The sequence below is a fragment of the Solanum dulcamara genome, chromosome 12 (genome assembly GCF_947179165.1).
Source record: "Solanum dulcamara chromosome 12, daSolDulc1.2, whole genome shotgun sequence".
Lineage (NCBI taxonomy): Eukaryota > Viridiplantae > Streptophyta > Magnoliopsida > Solanales > Solanaceae > Solanum > Solanum dulcamara.
The window spans coordinates 4,366,042-4,388,281 of NC_077248.1; the positions used below are offsets into that span (position 1 = coordinate 4,366,042).

A 22,240-nucleotide genomic window follows, 5' to 3' on the forward strand; every position below is an offset into this window, starting at 1 on the left:
TTCGATATGAAAAATATATTAATTTATACCTAAAATATATGTCGTCGGAGTGAAAAACGAAAGAAATTCTAACACGTGCGTAGAGAAAAAGGGGAAGAGCTATTTTGCAAAGTGAGTCAAATTTAGTACAAGGATTTTCGAGTATGAGCATCAACTCTTTTTTTAATTTTCACTCTCAACTTAAAAACATCATTTTTTGTTTTAATTAAGTGAAATTTTCATGATTAATTTTCTTTTACATAGAAATAGTATTTTTTTTCTTTTTCGTAAATAGCTACATATTACTTTATAATATATTTCAAATGTTCATAAAACTCTATAACCATCATTTACAACTCAATTCGAGAAAGCATAATTTCAAGTAATTAACCCTATGTAAAAGCGAAATGGTGAATTTAGCTTGGTTACGAGCTAGCATGCACATTTCATGTTCATATCTCCAAATTAAAAGAACTCATCAACCTCCATATATTTTAGTAAGTGTATCTATTTTCCAAGATATTATCATCTTCTTTTGTAACATGAATCTTTGATCAATCATTCTGTAACGCTCTTTTTAATGTCACTATTATTAGTGTGAAACTGTGTTCCTTTTTGTATGTCCATGGACGAATCTTAATATATAAATAAAATACTTCCATTAAGCAAAAAAAGACTGGAAAACTTAAATAAGGAGTAATAATAACCGAAAGAATTTCATTTCTTATATAAAATAATTCTGTCAAAACTGGAAAATCGAAAACGGAAAAGAAAAAAGAAATCATTAAAAATATTTTGCTCACAATTTTTTTCTAATTTTTTTTGTTACAATATTACAAAAACTTTTCCGTTGTTGTGCGACAATTTTGCTAACTAGTCCCTTTGTTGGAACGTCTTAATGTGGCCCTGCCAGCATGAAAATTATTGTCTTCAACACTATCATAGTCTTGAAACGGAGGCCGCGAGGGTGGTGGTGAAGATGAACTGTGTGTTGGCTTCTTATCGACCGGTTGCTTATTGTTCCTCTTAAATAATCCAGATGGGGTGTTTGGTGGCACTTCACCTGAATGATTAGTCTCATCTTTAATCTGCAAATGAATAAAATTTGAAATTAATTCGTAAGAAAAATCAAAATTAACTAATTTTCAAGGACTAATCCAAGCATGCGTTTTTTTTAAATTTTCATATTATAATTTTAGTAGAATTACTTTTGTTGAATTATATGACCATTTTAGTTAATATAACATACTTTTAATAATTTAATTACATTATATCTCAACAACTTTAACTTACTAGTAGTGCTATTCGATAGCCAAGTTCAGAGGGTACGTAATTAAAATTACGAATAGTTTAGGTTTGCAACTAATAATACATGTCAAGAAAACGATACCTCGGAATTGGGGTATGTTCCTCTTTTAGACTGAGAAGCTATATACTCGATCATCTGCAAGAACTTTGCTTGTCCTATTTCTGTACAATTTTGCCAGTAATAAATGGCTAAGTCCCATGCCTTGGCTCTAAATTCAATCAAACTCCTGTCAATATCTGTTTCATACTTTGCAACAAATGGCTTCAATATGGTGTCATAGATATATGCTGTGCCTTTTGTTTTTGGATACCATAAGTAGATGAAAAGTGCCAATTTTGCCTCACCATACATTGGTAACCTAAAACACAATTATGTAATATATAACATGTGTCATTTTTGGTAAAAATGTAAATGGAACTTCATATGTCATATGAAAAAATGTGCAAGTTTTTCACTTAAGAACATACCATGACAAGAACAAATCACCAAAGCTCTCAAAGATTCTCAACGCCGCGACGATAATCCTTAAAACAATCAATTTTTATCAGCAATTATTCAAAAATATGGATTGAGATCATTGAAATTCTTTACACTTAAAAGGGTGTGATCGATGAATTTGATTGAATCCTAATGGAGACAATAAATAAATTCTTCTCATCTATCAAAATTTTGATAAACAAAATTATTCGATATATATAGGCTAATGAAAAATGACAGATATCATATGAAACTAGAGGTGCACGGCAAGGATATATAGTTGACTTACTTAACCAATCACCAACAAACTAGTAATATTTAAAGATGTATTAAATGCTTTCAAAGCCTCAAGTCATTAATCTCAGTATAGTTCAAGGATGTATTATAGCCCCAATTGTGTGAAAAACATTTACACATCAAAGCTAGTAAGGTAATTATTGATAAATCTCTATGATAACATAAGAAAATAATAACAAACCTAATATAATAGGTTAAACTACGTTAATAACGTAAAAAAAAATAATATAAGCGTAAATAACTTTAATCCATCTCATTATACTTATTCTTCATGTTGTTCTCATGATATACAACAACATATCCCATATATGTGGAGTTTGTGTAGGATAAAGTATATATAGACCTTATATCTAATTCACAACAATAGAAAGACCATTTCTGACAGGCCAGTGATACTAGTAACTACAATTATGGTCCAATTTCTCAAACTTCGCTTCAAAATTATTCAAATCCAGTACTCCTAAAGAGAAAATACAAATCAACTTTGATAATAAAAATAAGAGGATTTTCAATATAAATAATGTGGTTAATTTTACCAATATTGGCACCAGAATCTAAGTTCATCAATCTCCACTTTGTTCTTCTCAATAGTTTTAAAACATTCAAAAGCGGGATACGCATATCCAAGAATCAATCTGCAAATCCACAAAACATAATTAAATCATCTAAACATGTTTTTTTAAAAAAATTAAGATTCACAAAATCCAAAAGAAAAAAAAATACATACACTAAACCGCTGGTAATGAAGTTTCCCAACATCTTTTACTCCAAAAAGCCTTGTGTTTGTTTAATCAAGTAATTGAAATTCTTTCAGTAACCATTTGAACAAAATTTCAACTATTTTTGTTTCAGTTTTCAATATAATGAGAGGAATTAATTAAGAAGATAATATATATAGTCAGAGAAAAAAAAAAGGCCGGAAATAAAAATAAATAAAAAGAGACTTGTCAACTATAGGAAACGTGAAAGTAGAATAAGTTCGTTTACATAATTATAATTATTGGCAAACGTGAGAAGCAGTCCTACCTATATTTTTGGTCAGCGTAATTAAAACATTATTTAAGAATATTACATTAAATGTATTTAGAAGAAAAAAAAATTAAGTACGAGTTTATCCAAAAAAGAATATTTACAGGTAAGTTTTTTCAAAATATTAATTAATTATTACCATAGATACAAATAATCTAACGATATATAGTGTATATACAATCAAATATCTTTATCACTGAGTTTTTTTTTGTCATGATATTTTTATTGATGTTATAACGATATATTGCTATAGAAAATACATATATAACTTAACATAACTTGAAAAAATAATAATTTAAAAAAAAAAAACACGTATATATATATATATATATAGGGTGGTGACGGTTTGGAATGAGTAGAAGTTAGAAGTTTGATTTTAAATTATTTTTTTTTAGGCTTAAGAATAGGAATAATATGGTATTTTACACGTAATTACAGGGAAGTTAGATTTATTGGGATTCTACCAACGAGTTCAACGTTAGTTATTTTATCTAGTGGAAGGGGTAGTTTCGTCATTGAAACAATTTCTCAGTTGACTTTCATTTTGTTCATTTTCGAATTTTATTTTATTTTTTAGAAAGTTGAATTTGGACTTTGGAGCAAATAAAAACAGCAAAACACAAACGTGGTGAGAAGTTTCCGCGGATGATAATTTATATTAATATTTTATTATTGATTGTCAAAGTAAATAGTTAACTTCAAAGAGAATTTATCCAAACTCATATAAAAAGTCGATAATATTCTCACCTCACCAAACCAATATGAGACTGAACAATTTGAACTTATCCAAACTCATATAAAAAATCGATAATATTCTCACTTCACCAAACCAACATTGGACTTGAACAATTTGTTATAGTTATTTAAGGTGTTGCTAATATAATCTCAATGACGTATTGTAGCTATATACTATAATCCCAAATGGGGCAAACTATTCCGGTTTCGAGATGAGGTACAAAGCATAATAATAAAAGTCATATAAAATCTGAGAGAGAGATGTATAGAACTTATAACACTTGAAAATCAAATGAAAGAGAAAAAAGGTATTTTAAAAAAATAATATAATGTATTATTAAATTTGTAAAGAATTTATTGGATAAAAAATATAATAATTTTTTTTTATCTTATTTAATGTGGGGATTGTTATAATAATTGAAAAATAGAGTAATTTTTAGGTGATTGTAGTATTGTTTTTATGTGGGTGTCTATTTTATTGTATCATTTATATTTTGATTACTAACATGAACCCACATTATTATTTCTATATTTTCCTTTCTTATCCTTTCCTATTTTTCTTTTTCCATTGTATCCTTCCTGGTAAATCCCAATAATCCCATCCTTTTTGTTTCATTGGTGACTCAAACGCACAAATTTAGGGTTGAAGGTATGGTTGAGTATCATCCCGATCAATTATCCTATTATTGAATAGTCTGAAGTCTCCCAAAGATTAAACCTTTTACATTAGAAAAAATCTATTGTTGTCTGTTTTAAAAAAATCAAAGCTGCTTTGTCTTTTTCAAATTTCAAGCATAATAATAAATTATCATTATATTGAAGTAACACAATACTATTTCGATATCATTATATCAACTCATCAGATTTAACCCAATACTATTTCGATATCGCTCTATCAATTTATTAATTCTTGAGTCAAATTTTGTTATTCTAACCTTATATAATATTTTTCCATTAAAAATTTGTATTGTTTACTTTTTTTTAAAAGGTCTGTGTATATCCTATCCTCCGCATACCTTATTTATATGATTACACGGAATTTTCTATTATTGTTATTGTCATTCATTTTATATATCATTTAAAGAAAAAACTTAGAATCTCTTAATGAAATTTGGTTTTAAACCCCAATCATATTGAGACGGCCCGATGAATTAGATACGTGACTTGCCTAGCAATTGTTGGCGAGCTTCGAAAGTTGATGGGTGTGATACTGTGATTCGTGTTTAGGACTTATAGTCGAACACTACGCACTCCCAAATCCCAATGAGCCTCAGGGTATTTAATAATTTTTTAATTTTATTTTTTAACCTGACATGTTTAAGATAAAATAATAGAGATAAATTATAAATACACCTCTCTCTTTTATTTCATTCTCATATAATGTGTGTACTACAATCTCTCTTTCAAAATTCGTCACATCACACTCCACATTGGCAAAACATTCCACCTAATAAAAATTAAATAAAGTATTAAAATTAGTTAAAATTAAAGATTAAAGTATACTATCTCCCACCTAAAAAAAAATTATAAAATAAAATAGAAAATATTTTTCTTACCTCACTCCACTACTTTCTCTCATCATACCCCTTCCTTCTTCAAATATTAATTTAAATATTTTTATTTAAAAAAAAATTCTATCTCGCCCCACCTAACCATCCACTTTCAACTTTTTTTCTCGTTTTGTGTTATCTATATACATATGATTTTAGGAAATTATTTTTTACTTGCCGCAAGTTTTTCTTAAAATAAAATTTTTATTTCTGTTATATTTAGTACGCAAGAAGGAAAATATTTTTTTTAAAAAATATGTACATATCTAACACAAAATGAGAAATATATATATATATATATATATATATATATATATATATATATATATATATATTAAGAGAGAAAGATTAGATGGGGTGAGTATAATTTTATTTTCTAAAAAAAAAAAATAATAACATTTTTTAGGAAGAAGTGGGGGTGGGGTTGAAGTATGAATATTTTTATAATATTTTATAAAAAAAAATTAAAAAAATAAAAGGATGGGGATTGGGTGGGGTGGGTGGGGTGGTGGTGGGGGGAAGTGGTGGAGTATGTGAACAAAATATTTTAAATTTCATTTTTTAAAAAAATAATTTCTTTTTTTAAAAAAGTAATTTCTTTTATAAAATTTCTTTTTTTGGGAATAAAAATACTTTAGTCTTTAACTTTTAACTAATATTAATAGTTTATTTAATTTTTATCAAAGTGAAATATTTTATTCATGTGGAATGTCATGTGACAAGGTTTTTTCAAAATATATAGAGAGTAGAGAAAGTTTATTACATACACCACCGAGGTGTATTTCTCAAACTAATGAGTGATAGTTTATGTATGAAACTCACACTTTCAATATTTTAGGTATGAAACTCACAAAATGAGATAATTTAGATTAATTTTATATATTTTTAATTTAAGACCATAAAATTCAAAAAAACTTTTTTTTAAATTTTTTAAATTTTATGTCAAATTAAAATCAGAACCGACGACAGTTGCCAATACTGATCATGTCTTTTCGGCTTTTATTTTTGGAATTTAATATTTTTCAGACTTATCATGGACCGCCGTGGGATACACAGCTTTCTCATGATTATAATAATGTATTGTTTCGTTTTTGTCTTTGCATTTATGACCTCTTTTGGGTAATATCTACTACATATTGTGTGGTGGTATCAATTCGATGTTTTTTTAAATTTTTTTTATGTAAGTTAGATTTAAGTTAAACATATAAGTTATTAGTTTAATTTTTATTATAACAAGTTAATTATGATTTTATCAAGTTACTAAGTAAGAGTAATATTTATAGGGTACCTTTCATTACTTCACAAATAATATGATTGTAAATATAAATATATTTTACATTATTAATGCATAGAATTTTAAACGAATTGCAATGGTCACCCCGACCCATTTTTGTTTCATGTAATTTTTCACATTTTGTAATGTGTTATTGGAAGTCTTTCTTCATGTATTTGTGAAAAAACATTTCAAAAATCGATGGACAAAATCAATTGTGAAACTCACTATGTATAGTTTGTCAGTTTAACCTCACTTTTCCTTAAAAAAATTGACTCCGTACGTCGATTTTAGCCCTTGGTTTAGGAGTGACTCCGCATGTTCATTTTAGCCTTGATTTAAGACTGGATAAAAATAATGTTAAATAGAGTGCATTAGTAACACTTGCATTAGTAATGCTTGTATTAATTATACATTGATTATTGCTTATACATTGTTTGGTTTTGTATATTAAAAATAGCGTGCATTATATAAAATATTTATTTACAAAGATATCTTCTCCAATAATGATGAAAAAGATGTAAAAAGCGTTTTGAGGAATAATTGAGTCTTTAACAATGCAAATGCATGCATTATAGCTCATTGCATTACTAATATCTAGAAATTCATGCTATTAGTAATTATATACACCTTAATATACATAACATTGAGAAGTGTATCAAATAAGATATTATTAATATACAAAATACTTAATTAATACATACATAATTTTTGCTAATACATTCTACCAAATGCGAGAGTGAATTATTTTCTTGGAATATAACTTTTGGGCAGCCCTACATAATTGATTACACTTTTATATTTAATTTGTCGACTTCAAAAAAAGGAGCTAATTAAGGTTTCCTTAAATAAAATAAAAAAGAGGGACCATAATATGCATGACTGTCATCATTATAAGTCACCAATATAGTTGTTATTAACTAGTTTTAATTAGGCAACATGGCTATTAGAGTAGTGGGGAAAAAAGAGAGGCTGTCAGAGTAGCAATAGAGAATACTAAGAAAATTTATTCACACAAATAGTTTGCTAAGTAAATAAAGGCATCATATGTTCCTTCTTAATTAAATTAATTTTGGGTTTAAGTACTTGTCTACTGCATCATTATTCATTCGTGTAAGAACTATTAGTAGTACTTAATATAATCATATTGTTGGGTGGAAACACTACAACTAAAGTTTGATATGATAATAAATAATGAAAATAAATTGGACACGGGAATTTTACGTGGAAACCCCTCAAACAGATAGAGGGAAAAAATCACGAGGTAGAAGGATCTTACTATGATAATATGAGAGTACACTGCTCTCAAATACAAGGAGAAAACAAACAATTAACACTTCTCTCTTGTAAAAGGAACAACCCATTAAAGAGGACACTAAAGACTACAATATTTACCTTGGTGTATAACTCTCTTTGTGTTCTTACTCTTTTGGATTGTACTTCTTTGTGGGATGATCTAAATGAGGGCAAGAGGCCCTTTATTTATAGGAAACTAGAAATGCGTAAAATTCGCGTATTGCACCTCCCTTTTTGACTAGACGTTCAAAACGCGTTTTGCTCCCTTTTTGATTACGCGTTCAAAATGCGTTTTGTAGTATTTGACTATCTTGTATTCTCCCACTTGAAGATATAATTGAGAATCAATTAAGTCTTCATACCATCCTTTCTACCCAATTACTGCAATATTACGTTTTTTCTAGGCCAACAGAAGATTGACACCTTATAAACTTGTTACTGTTGATCGGCTTCGTAAACATATCTGTTAGGTTGTCATTAGTGTTAATTTTTTGAATATCAACACTGCCTTCTTCCACCTTTTCACGAACAAAGTGATACTGAACTCGTATGTGCTTTGTCCTTGAATGAAATGCCAGATTCCTTGCAATATGAAAAGCGCTTTGACTGTCACAAAACAGAGCAACCTTCTTTTGTTTGTGCCCGAGCTCCTCCAGTAACATCTGCATCCATATTGTCTCTTTGATAGCTTGTGTAGCTGCTATATATTTTGTTTTCGTCGTAGATGTCGCCACGATAGATTGCAATTTTGAAACCCAGCTTACAACTCCTCCATCAAGAGTAAACACATAACATGTGGTGGACTTGCTTTTATCAAGATCACCTGCATAATCTGAATCAACATAACCTTTAACAATAAAGTCTGATCCTCCATAACACATTGCAACATCTGAGGTACCCTTGACATATCTCAGGATCCTCTTAATAGTATTCTAATGCTCTCTACTAGGATTAGCCATGTATCAACGAACCACTCCTATTGCTTGTGCAATGTCAGGTCTGTACATACCTTGGCGAACATTAAACTTCTTACTGCCGATGCATACGGTACTGGAGACATCTCCATCCTCTCTGCTTCATTTCTAGGACTCATTCTTGAGGATAACTTGAAATTAATAGGAAGTGGGGTAGAAATTGACTTACAGTCTTGCATCTTGAAGTGGCGCAAGATTTTCTTCAAAGAGTTCTTTTGAGAAAGCCAAATCTTTCTATTATTTCTGTCTCGGTGAATTTACATTCCTAGAATCTTGTTTGCTGGTCCCAAGTCCTTCATTTCAAACTCTCTAGCTAACTGTGCATTTAAATTTGTGAGACGATCTTTGTTGGGGCCTGCTACCAACATGTCATCAACATACAACAATAAAATAACAAAATCGTCATCACCAAATCTCTTGTAATAAACACAAGGATCTGAACTATGTCTATTGTATTCAAGGGTTATAATGAAGGAATCAAATCACTTATACCAACATCTCGGTGCCTTTTTGAGACCTTATAGAAATTTGTTCAACCTGCAAACTAAATTCTGTTTTTCTTGTTCTTCAAAACCTTCTGGTTGGAGCATGTACATTTCTTCTTCAAGCTCTCCATGAAAAAATGTAGTTTTGACATCTAACTGCTCCAAGTACAAGTCAAATGTAGCACACATCGCCAGGATCACTCGAATTGTTGTGAGTTGAACCACCGGAGAAAATATCTCATTCAAGTCTATACCTTCTTTCTGAGTGAATCCTTTCACCACCAATCTTGCACAATACTTCTCCACTTGATTATTACCATTGCGTTTGATCTTGTAGACCCATTAGTTTTCAATGGCTTTTCTTCTTTGTGGAAATTGAACAAGATCGCATGTTTTATTTTTATGAAGAGCTTTAATTTCTTCTCGCATTGCTGTCATCCACAGAGATGATTCTTGGCCTTTCATAGCCTCGTGAAAAGTTGAAGGCTCTCCATCCTCTGTTAATAGATAGTATGCAACATTGCCCTCCATAGAATAATCTGAATGCCAAGCTGGTTCTCTTCTCTCCCTAATTGACCGTCGAACTTGTGAAGTTTTGATCTCAGCTTGCTCTTGTTCTTCGTGCTCTGGGGTTGCCTCAGAAGAAATTGGAGCATCTTCTATTTCTTTAATTTCAACTGTAGTAGTTTTTGATTTTTCTTTCTAAGTGCTATCTTCTTTTGCTTGTATCATCCTTCTAGATTGTTTCTGAATATTTTTGAACAATCGTGACAAACTATAACGTCACAAAAATTTACTATTCATGTGAATAGTACTTTTCACCGAATTTTACTATTCACAAAAATTTACAATTCACAGATAGTACCTTCGCATAAAACAGACAGAATAACCGTGGGCTATGATACCACTGTTGGGGGAAGAGGCATTACAACTAAAGTTTGATATGATAATAAATAATAAAAATAAATTGGACATGAGAATTTTACGTGAAAATCCCTCAAACAGATAGAGGGATCTTATTATGATAATATGGGAGTATACTGCTCTCAAATACAAGGAGAAAACAATAATTAACACTTCTCTCTTGTAAAAGGAACAACTCACTAAAGACTACAATATTTATTTGGTGTATAACTCTCTTTGTGTTCTTACTCTTTTGGAATTTTTTTTTGTGGGATGATCTAAATGAGGGCAAGAGGCCCTCTATTTATAGAAAACTAGAATCGTGTAAAATCCACGTATTACACCTCCCTTTTTGACTACGCGTTCAAAACACGTTTTGTTCCCTTTTTGACTACGCGTTCAAAACGCATTTTGTTCTCTTTTTGACTACATATTGAAAACGCGTTTTGTAGTATTTGACTATCTTGCATAGCCTACTTACAAAATAATTAATGTGGATCTTTATCAAAGCATTAATTAATAAGCAGATAAAAAGAATAATAGACTTGTTGTATACAGTAATATATACAGTAAACTAAAACTATATTAATACTATAGTATCTTAGAAAAAGGGATTGATATACCCCTTAATTTTATTATTTAGAATTGATATATTCATTATTATAAAAATGATTCATATATACATAAGTATTAAATCCTATTGTTCAACTATGGGATATGTACTAAATTTCGAAGTCTAAGAAAGCTAAATTACTCATTATATTCTCATTTCGTTATACTTCGATTATCAGGCTACGATACTATAATAACTTATATTATACTGTCAGAAAAACCTCTAACGACTTTGAGCAAAAGGCTACTTATACTTGGAACTTAAATGACTCCTTGGTTAAGGAAAGTTGTAGCAAAGCTAGGAAAGTTGTAGCAAAGCTAGTCTTCGGACAATTTATGTCTATAGAAAATTAGTATCGTAATTTTTTATTTAGAGATTATTTAATTTTAAATTGCTCACCTTATTTTTAATGAGATAATTTACCGTCACTTATATATTTAAGATTATTTTGAACTACAATTTTAAAAATATTTCTTTTATTTTTAAAAATTTCATGTTTAATCAAATATCATCACATAAATTGAGACGTTCCGACAAGTGAGATAGAAGTATTATTTAAAGCAGTTTTTTTCAGTTGACATGGAGAATTTATATATCCCTTCACCTCACTATTATACCTTACCTTAAACAAACTCATATAAAAACACACTGCAAAATTCTGGCTAATTCTTCCATGTCAACCACCAAAAAAAGGGTTATTTTACGCTACGTTACAGTAAAACTCGGCTGCAATAGTAGTTGCATGCGGCCCAAACTATCCAGTATTTTCCACCCTAAGCCTCGCCGCCACCACTCCACCGCTGCCAACCACCACAAAACCCCCAATAATTACTCTTCCTCTAATTCTCCTAACACAATCGCCACCACCTTTTCTCCATCTCGGTCTCCGTCTCCGGCACACTACTCTTCCGAAGCCGAAAGAGCCGTTCAAGGATTCGGCAGAATCGATGGGGAGAGTGTCGCCGTCGAGAAATATTCCGACGATCCTTACGTGGATTTCCGGCAGTCAATGCTACAAATGATACTCGAGAAGGAGATTTACTCTAAAGACGAATTAAGACAACTTCTCAATTGTTTTTTGCAGCTGAATTCTCCATATTACCATGGAATTATTGTTAGAGCTTTTACGGAGATCTGGCATTGTGTTTTCTCCGTAAATCCTGGAGTCGCCGGAGCCGACTCGCCATTCCTCCAGAGAGACGGTGGCGATGGTCACGTGTGTGACACTTTTTTACTATAAAATATATTGCTGACTCATGGCTAGAGCTAGAGCTAGAATACGAATGACGAGTTTGATAAAATACTGTAAGTTTGTAAAATTCTATATTTATAAAAAATATTTAATATATATAAATTATTAATTTAGAATTAAGTAATTCAAAAAAATTAAAATTTCTAATCATATATTTTAAATTTTGGCTCCGGTCTACGGAGACCAAATTTGAAACTTATGGTTAGAATTTTTATTTTTTTGAATTGCTGAGTTTTATATTAATAATTTATATATATTATATAAATTTTTTAAAAATAAATATAAAATAATTAAGTTTTATCGCTTCATACCATCTAAGCTCTGGTTTAGTACGTATCAAAATTAGTGAGTAGTACGAAGATATGAGACCCATAACTATTTTTTGGGTTCCATAAATATCTTTTTTTTTTGTAATTTGTTTTAGATTTTTAGTGTTAGGGAGGTGTGTGGGTATTGGGGGGGGGGGGTTAATTTATAGCAAGATGCTATTTTCACAGTCTTTTTTATTATATTTAGGAATTGATGAAGAGAAAAACGGACGAGAAGGTGGTAAAAAATGCTGTGAAAATTGTAATCTTTTATTTCTAATAGTACAATACAATGTGAGGTTTTCATTCTCTCTTGTCCATGAAACTGCTTTTTTATTCCACGTTAAGTTGTTCATGGATAAAATTAATATGACGTTTGTTTGACAATTTCAAAACCCGCATAACTAATATAAAGTTATTAGAAAATCTATATAACATTTTATGTATGAATGATAGAATATGGAATAACTAACATGAATAATTAATATCAATATAAAATAATGCATAGATTCACTCATAATTAATTCTACATTATTAATACCTACATAACTCTAACCAGCTATCAAATGACTTTTAATTTCCCCTTCACTTAACTTATCCTCTTCCTTTTAAGTGACAAACGAAGCATAAAGCAAATTTAATACAGTAATTTTATGAATGGTTACTCAATTGACTCATAAGTTATGTCTATTTTATTTATGTGAATTTATAAAATGGTAATCTAGTATTGTATTTGGTGTGCTAAATTTTATACAAATTAATTATTTTCCCGTTCATTTTTAAATATTTATTATTATAAATATAGATTTTCTATTTTTCCTTGTACATCTCAACAATTTTTTTTTTTACTCCTCCATAATATATTCTTAGTGTTAATTATTTATTCCGTAGATGTGATTTTTAAAGTAAAAATGAAATTTATTCTTAGAATACTGGATAAATAAATTTGAACATATGACCCTGGAAATCTGTATGCAAATAAGATAAATTTGCTTTTTAATTGGGAGAGTTCTCCATTCTCTGTACTTCTTGTTTGTTAGGGAAAGGAAAGTAATTAAGACTTTGGGATTTGGAATATGAGCATAAAATTAGTAATAAAATCAGTATGAAAAAATTAATTAAGTAATGACAACCAATAAGGATTGTGGTGCAATAGTGTAATTACTTCATTCTTAATTAGAGGTTTCAGGTTCAGTTCTGAGTATATAGAAAATTATGCTGGGAGCATCATCCCCAAATGAGCCATGCAATGCATGATTCGATTTAGTCGGGGCTTTAATGCGGACTTCGAACACTGCAATGCACGATTCAAATTTAATCGAGGCTTCAATATGGCTCCGGACACCAAGTGAAAAACCAAAAAGAAATAAAAAATTAAATAATGACAACTTGATAGAGGTGTTTTTAATGCAATTAAGAGTAGTGAAGTTTATTTGTACGTAACTCTATCTCAACAATCAATGTTAGGAGTTGGGTTCTGTGGCTCTTTAGTCTTTACGGTTTGCCTTAATCACAATGGGTCCATGTTCTCTATCCCTTCTTACAATTATTTAACTCTTCCTACCAATTTTTGCACTGAATGAACATGATAAAGTTGTGAAGACAATGAAAATAGGTATAATACATAAATATGTTATTTATCTCGACTTCAACTGATATTTATATTCTCTAACTTTGTATGTGTATAAATAGACACTTAAATTTGTATAAAATTAAGTAGATACACGTCCTACGTAGCATAGTATGTGTAAGATGTCATGTAGGACACAAAATTGCCATATAAGATGCCACGTAAGACTAATGTATTTATTTGTTCAATATTATACGAGTTTAAGTACCTACTTGTGCACAAACAAAGTTAAAGGGCATATATATTAGCTGAAGCCAAGTTGAAGAGCACGTTTATATATTATTCCATGAAAATATTGTCTCACCAACAGAACAAGTGTTATGTAACTCTTTAATAAAGTGGGAGTTTGAAGTGTGAAACTCTTTTATAGAATTGGTGTTAAAAGAGGACATAAGATCACATTTTGTTTTACAATAAAAAGGAGTGACTTGAGGTCATTTTGGACACCACACTTGAGATTGAAATCCTTTAAATTAAGAAGAGTATGCCACGTAAATTTTACAACACTCCGCAAATGATTTTACAAGAAAATGTTGAGACGATTAGTATAATTGATATTATACAGACAGTCTTAGAAGAACTGAAGAAGGCATGTTTAATTCCGCATATGTTTTCAAGTTCTTCCTTCATTGATATCAGAACATGGTACAAATGTGTTTTTCCACCATTATATGGTTGAAACTTAGTGAAAATCGGATATTTCATTGAGTGATATTGAAGGAGTGCAAAAAAAATGTGAAAAATATGATGAACGATAGTAATTTCAATTATGTTATCTCCCTGTATATGGTATTTTAGTATCACGGAAAATAACTTCTTGAGATCTTTTCAACGATATGTTAATTCGTAAAATTTTTAATATCGATTGAAGGATATATGAGTGTCAAATTACTGATTTTTTTTTATTAATATCCTTGCAATGAAAATATATAATAAACATTTGGAGATGTGAGTAACTAAAGATAGTTGAGAGCAGAATTGTGATAGGAAAACTTACATAAATACAATATTAAGAAAATATTTATCATTTATAGCAATAAAAAAAAAACTCACTGAACACTAATAATACATTTATAATACAGTTTTAATACATATTGCAGAGAACTATTTATAAAACATATATAATACAAGTTTTATAAATGGATAATACATTTATCACATATTTTAATAGACTTATAATGCATTATGTTAGTTTCTTACTACACAAACATAATATATATTTTAAAACACTTATAATATATTTATATTGTATGCATAATTCACTTTTAATACAAGTGTAGATTTATCATAATATTGTTATATATTGCTATAAATGATAATAAATAAAAAATATCGCTAAAATCAGTAATTATTTTTTAAAAAACACTCAATCAAGTAATTTTTTTCATTGTGATAGAGCCTAAGGTCATATTTCTGAAGATGTGGCCCAATTCAAATACAATGGTCCAACATTAGCAAATCTGGAGAAGTCAAGTCCAATTATTATTTTCATATCTAGCCATCTGACATATGTAGCCTATATTGTAGCAATGTACTAGAAGGTCCTTAAAATTGTTCATTTACTATTTTTTTCAAATAATTATTATTTAATTATTTATCCTAATATTTAGGACTTTAAAATTTAATTAAAATCCTCATTTGATCTAGATAATAAATCATAATATTTAATACTTCTAAATCAATAAAAATCTATAAACAAAAGCAATAACAATACAATAGCATTAACATTGTAGTATAGAGGGTTTATTAACCATATAAACAATATTGCTATTTGTAATAGTTTTTTTTCTAAAAGAGATTAATTAATTATTTCATTTCCTTTTATTAAAGTCACTAGCTACTTTAATTCATGCAAATGCGTATATATATGTGTACCCAATTTGAGATAACTTATATAAGTAATGTTAGTAACATACAAAGTAAATGAAGCCAAATTTAGTAATAAATATTTAAGAATGAGAGATTATGTGACTACAAGCCACATATAGTAATATATATTGAAGAATGAGAAATTACACGACTACTAAGTAATAAGGAGAAGAGGAAAGGAGGAGGCTAGGTTTACGACCTATTTCTCCCTCTGCTAACTCCCGCTACAACGAACTTTTCACTTCTGCTTATTGGCGCACCCATGCATCTTCTATTCATATCCGTCAATCATCTCAAACTCATTTTCTTCATCTTGTTTGTCCTACAGCCCATTTCCATGTTGCCCATATAACTTCATTCTTAAATAATTATATCTCTCCTAATATATCGACACATTTATCTGAACATCCTCATCTCTGCTATCTTCATTTTCTAAAAGCTAACTTTCTTGATTGGTCAACACTCTGCCTCATACAATAATAATGTTAGTCATCACTACCATGTAAAACTTAATTACCTTGAAGTAGTGATAAATTCATAACCACAGAAACCAAACTGCTTTTAATTTCCTCTAATAATAAATACCAGCAGGAAAAAACCTTTTTAGTTTTTGAATATAAAAAACATACTGCATACCTTATATTTGAGTTCTTTGAAACCGAAAACATTATATCACATGATTATTTAATTCAACTCTGCATTATTATAAATTAATTTTAACTTTGTTGATATATGTATTATGTATATAATATTAGCCTAAAGGTTTAATCATGAAATAATTAATTTTAAAATATCATTTTAAATATAATTTGCACGTTTGTTCACCATTTTAATAAATGAACTCTATTTTAGGTAGAGACACCAACAAAAGTAGAGTATATTATGCTAGGATGTCTCCAAGAAATTACATCTTTTTTTGGAAAACCTAAAAAATTCGCAGCCGTTATTCTTAGAGTGTACATTGATAAATAAATCTGGTAATATGCTATGGCTCACAAATCACATCTTTTTTTTGGAAATTCTAGAAAAAACTTCAACCGCTGTATATTCTTCAGGTACACATTAAGTAAACTCGCTCTTATCAAGTATCAACGCCGAGTTATTTCTTTTTTATCATTTGTTTTTAAGTATATGTTTGGTGTTGTCATTTTTCTTCACTAATTTTTTTGTGCGAATTATCTACTTTAATTTTCCACCTCAAGTAAATGTATCGGAGGCGAAACAAGAACTTGAATTTTATGATTTTTTAATTTTATGATAGCAACATCATCCGTTAGTAATTGAGTTATCGCGTTAAGACATTGGATATAATATAGGTGGTTTTCATATATATATATTTTAGATCGTGAAAGATAAAAATTGGAACTTTTTTGTATTCTTATATTTTAAAGTTTAAATTTAAAAAAAAAAAAAAGAAGCACATTTTTGTAGAGCAAGTTGCGTTGCAGGTGGATTCCTCTTTATACTAAAATGTAAAATAAATACATTTTGTTCTCATTTTAAAAAGACAAAGACAGTAACCATAAAGATACAAAAATTAGAATAATTATTTACCTTTCTCAAAATTTGAGTTAATTATACTTTTGCAGTGAAGGACCACCTCATAAAAAATTCAGTCCTAGTAGTATTGTTGCTATCAATTGATAACAACCTTGTAAATTTGAAAATCTGGGACTCTCATGATTTATCAACTTATGAGTTTGGACATGAATTAATTGATATTTTCTTAAAAATAAATTAAATAAATTACTATTTGAAAGAAGAAATTGTGTTTGGACATATGGGTTATAGTCTGTTTTTGCAAAATTTGAAATATTTTGAAGATAATTTTTTAAAAGTTGATATTTGAAATATGAAATTTTGAGTTTTTAAAGTTGTGGCTTTTGAAATTTGTAATTGAGTTTGGACATGCATATTTGAATGGGGAAATTTTGCAAATAGCCATTGTAATAAACTTAATTAGGCTTTTAACTATAGTTTGCATATTTACAGGATGTAACTATAGTTTAACTTGTCTCGTTTGTATAGTTTGCTGGTTTGTATAATTCGTGGGTACGTTTGTATAATTGAGCTATTTTTGTATAAACTCGAAATAATGAATTTATACAAACACAAACATTTGAACTTTAAACAATTATACAAATTATATTATACAAAATTACATTATACAAAAGTTATACAAATTTTGAATTATAAAAACGTCTGAATTATACAAACTCGAACCATAATTAACGCTAAACATTAATGACGAATTGTAAATTAGCTAAACCATAGATATATTAACTAATTAACTAGTATATGTTCGTTTGTTCCCGTATTTTTTCCTATTTGAATTTCTTTTAAGTTTTGTGGGTGAGAGTGTAATTTCCCCTTAAAATTGATAAATTTTTAAAATCTAATCAAATTTCAGGGTCAAACATATATTTGAAAATAAAATTTTAAAATCTAGGGTCAAACATATATTTGAAAATAAATTTTCAAAATCAAATCAAATTTCATGATCAAACATATATTTAAAAATGAATTTTTAAAATCTAGGGTCAAACATATATTTGAAAATAAATTTTCAAAATCTTGAATCAAACGCTTGCTTAGTTGGAATTGTGAGTGAAAATTGGTTGATTTACACATATGTCCCCCTTTTTAGGTTACTATTCAGATTTTATCCTTAATTTTAATAGTTGTACAAATCCAACCCCTTGAAAGTTACCTTTGGACTAATATTATTTCGATTTTTTTGAAATAAAATATAGACAAACGTCTCCATTATTGTATGTACTGTAAACTGCAATATCTGCAACATCTAGGGCCTATGTGTATATATTTTTTTGTCATTGACTGGACCATATGTTCTGCTCTATTAAAGTCAAATTAGGACAAGTGTAGAAATGTGAATTGTAAGTATTAAAATAATAGTATTTTATGATTATATACCCCTAAAATATTTATTATCCAACTATAAAAGTATTTGGATTTGTTGAGCATTAATAGCAGGGTGTTTTTTAAGCAAATCTTCATTTTTTACTGAATTTACTTACTCTGGCAGAGGAAAAATAATTATCTAGAAAATTTAATTATTTGTCTTAATTTGCCCAACAATTGTTATTATTATAATGAATAGATAAACACAGTATGCATTGTAAAAGTTAAATAAATAGAAAAAATTTAAATTACAATGATTTTTTCTCTAGGTTAATAGAAGATAGACCTAAACTAAGTTTTGTATTACTCTAATCATTGATATGACATGTCAGGTCAAAGTATATATGATAAAAAAATTAGAACAAAAGATTAGCGACAAAATTCAAAACTAATTTCTATTTTTGGGTAACTGGAGTACCACAACAAACATTACTAAAAAAAGAAAGAAAGTATATTTCTTTGAATTTTCAAACAAGAAAAATAAATATAAAACAATACTACTATTAATAATGATATAACATATCTTAAAATTCAGCATTTTATTTCTCTATATTTTTTTTCTTTGAAACATATGAAAAATGAAACACTATCAATACTTTTCTCACAAATCTCTTTCTCAGCCTTCGCTTCGAAAACATTTCTTTCGAGCGGGAATCTATCAGAAACAATCTTTTAACCTCATAAACTATAAGAATAAAGTGTGTCTAAATCCTACCCTACCCTACCTAAATCCCCCATGAAATTACACTGGATGTTGTTGTCGTTGTTGCAATTATCTGATCAGCCTTAGCTTCTACCAAAGCCAAAAAAGAAGGACTAGGAGGAACATCAAAACTAAATGAGAATGGAGAATTAGTGAATGAAATTGGAGTATATGTTCTTGAAGTAGATGCATAGTACATCCACAAATCACAAAATGCACCAATAATATACTTATGAATGCTTTTCTCATTAACCACCAAATACCATTCCAATATCTCTTCAATATACTCCTCCCAATCTTTCTTCCCTTTTTTTGCTTCAATCATTCTTACCATTGATCCCTTGAAACTCTCATAAAGATCCCTCTCACTCGATAGCCTTATAACACATGAGTCATTAAATGGTAGAACCTCGAGCCCATTGCTACTAGTACTATTATTACTCTTTGAAAATGTTGATGATGACACTTCAAGAATTGAACTAGTTTCTTCCCCATAAGGATCCATCGAATCCATAACATATGAGTCATTAAATGGTAGAATCTCGAGCCCATTGCTACTAGTACTATTATTACTCTTTGACAATGTTGGTGATGACATGACATCAAGAATTGAACTAGTTTCTTCCCCATAAGGATCCATAACACATGAGTCATTAAATGGTAGAAACTCGACCCCATTGCTACTAGTACTATTGTTTCTCTTTGACAATATTAATGATGACATTTCAAGAATTGAACTAGTTTCTTCCCCATAAGGATTCATAACACATGAGTCATTAAATGGTAGAAACTTGAGCCCATTACCACTAGTACTAATATTACTCTTTGACAATGTTGATGATGACACTTCAAGAATTGAACTAGTTTTTCCCCCTGCCTCAAAAAAGAACCTATCTTTCACTATTTTTAGGCCTTCAATCACTTTCTCTACCATGTAATCATCAACATTGTTGTAAAATCTTTGAGAGTTGAAAATGTTGTGATTATTTTCAATTCTAAAAGAGAAAGTTTTGGGGTTTCCACAATGTGGTAATCTACATAGAAATGGAGCAAAAGAGGATTTTTTTCGGCTTTTGAAGAGAGAAGAGAGCTTCATTTATTTTTTTAAAAAAAAAATAAAGGGGGGAAGTATTGATGTTTGAATGGTGAAAAAAATGATGTGACCTTTTTTCTTTATATAGTTGTTGGAGTTTGATGGTTGGATTGTAAATATAAATGTAATTTTCTTGAATTTTTATTGGTATGGAGAGTAATAAATGTCATGACAAAATTTGTTGTTTAAAATTTAAAATTTAAGGAAGGTTTGTTGTAAAATAGATATATATAATCTGATATCACATGTTAAATATTCTTTTTATTTAATTGATGTTTGACTAAACAAAATATTTAAAAAAGAATGACATGTTTACCGTTAGCACAAGTTTTACTTACATTTATGATTTAAGATTTAAGGAAGGTTTGTTGTAAAATAAATATATGTAATATGATATAACATGTTAAATATTCTTTTTATTTAATGGATGTTTGACTAATAATATATTTAAAAAAGAAAGATATGTTTACCGTTAGCATAAATTTTACTTACATTTATGAAATATATTACATTTATAAGTTAAATTAAAAATGACTTAAAATGAACTTCTTTCGAATCAAAATAGAAGTTTGAATTTTTTTTGGACTTTGTATTACTGCTACTCATGTTTGGAGTAATTCTCGTAGTCTGGCCAAAATTTGGACTGCAAATAAATTAAAGCCCCCCAATCTACATTGTTGTTGGGTTGTGATGGAATCAAATACAAAAAAAAAAAAATTAAAAAAATTGAATTTTAAATTTGAAAGTAATTTAGCGGGCGTTTGTCCATAAAAATGAAAAAAAAATAATTTAAATTTTAAAAAATTAAAATTAAATTTTAAATTTAGAGTTGTTGTTTTGTTTGACTATACCCTTGTGTAAAAAATATTTAAAATTTTAAAGTACTTTTTAAAACATAGTTTATACTTCGCAATTTTTAAAAACTAACAAAATCACTAAACTCAACTTACTTACCTCAAGCATACTATCAAATTTGATCTAAAAGAGTAATATCTTCAAATAGATAGCCACATAATATCATAAATTAAATCTCATATACGAACTACTACATATCATTACAAATATTTTTTCACTTTATTTGAAATTTTTGAAGTTGAAGATGGAGCTATGTTTGATTATAATTTTTGTAAATAAATGTTGGATGTTTAAATGTACTTTCATTAAAATATATATATATATATATATATATATATATATATAATGTAACACATGAAACATGATTTAATGGATTACTTTTATAAAATAAAAAATTAGGATACTTTTGAAAAAAGAAAAATATAATAAAAATGAAAACAAGATTTTGAGTATTTTCTAAACTCCAAAATACATTTCAAATTAAATTTGAAATTTTTATGTCCAAAGGACGATTTTCAAATAAAGTAAAAAAAAAATGAAATATTTTCATGGCTAAACAAGTCCTTGAAGTTTTAGTAGAACACATTTGAGAATCACTTGAGACCAATAAATATGAAGAAGAGATAGAGTTTTAGTATTTGGAAGGGATAGAATAAGTGTTATATCGCCTAGACTAATTCCACTTTAT

General features: G+C 28.6%; 3 protein-coding genes across 3 annotated transcripts; 1 reads left to right on the forward strand and 2 right to left on the reverse strand.

Moving 5' to 3' along the window:
• Positions 1-682: 682 nt before the first annotated feature.
• On the reverse strand, positions 683-2,921 carry LOC129877322 (putative HVA22-like protein g). The gene is made up of 5 exons (XM_055952809.1): positions 2,790-2,921; positions 2,599-2,697; positions 1,756-1,812; positions 1,370-1,646; positions 683-1,067 (listed from the first exon to the last, which is right to left on the reverse strand). The coding sequence occupies exons 1-5, from the start codon at positions 2,819-2,821 to the stop codon at positions 849-851; spliced, it is 684 nt and encodes a 227-aa protein (XP_055808784.1). The 5' UTR covers positions 2,822-2,921; the 3' UTR covers positions 683-848.
• An 8,574-nt stretch (positions 2,922-11,495) lies between these two features.
• On the forward strand, positions 11,496-12,220 carry LOC129877251 (transcription repressor OFP6-like). The gene has a single exon (XM_055952742.1). It carries the CDS (start codon positions 11,594-11,596, stop codon positions 12,158-12,160), a length of 567 nt encoding a protein of 188 aa, XP_055808717.1. The 5' UTR covers positions 11,496-11,593; the 3' UTR covers positions 12,161-12,220.
• A 7,296-nt stretch (positions 12,221-19,516) lies between these two features.
• Positions 19,517-20,681, reverse strand: LOC129877548 (transcription repressor OFP18-like). The gene has a single exon (XM_055953066.1). It carries the CDS (start codon positions 20,536-20,538, stop codon positions 19,627-19,629), a length of 912 nt encoding a protein of 303 aa, XP_055809041.1. The 5' UTR covers positions 20,539-20,681; the 3' UTR covers positions 19,517-19,626.
• Positions 20,682-22,240: the final 1,559 nt, after the last annotated feature.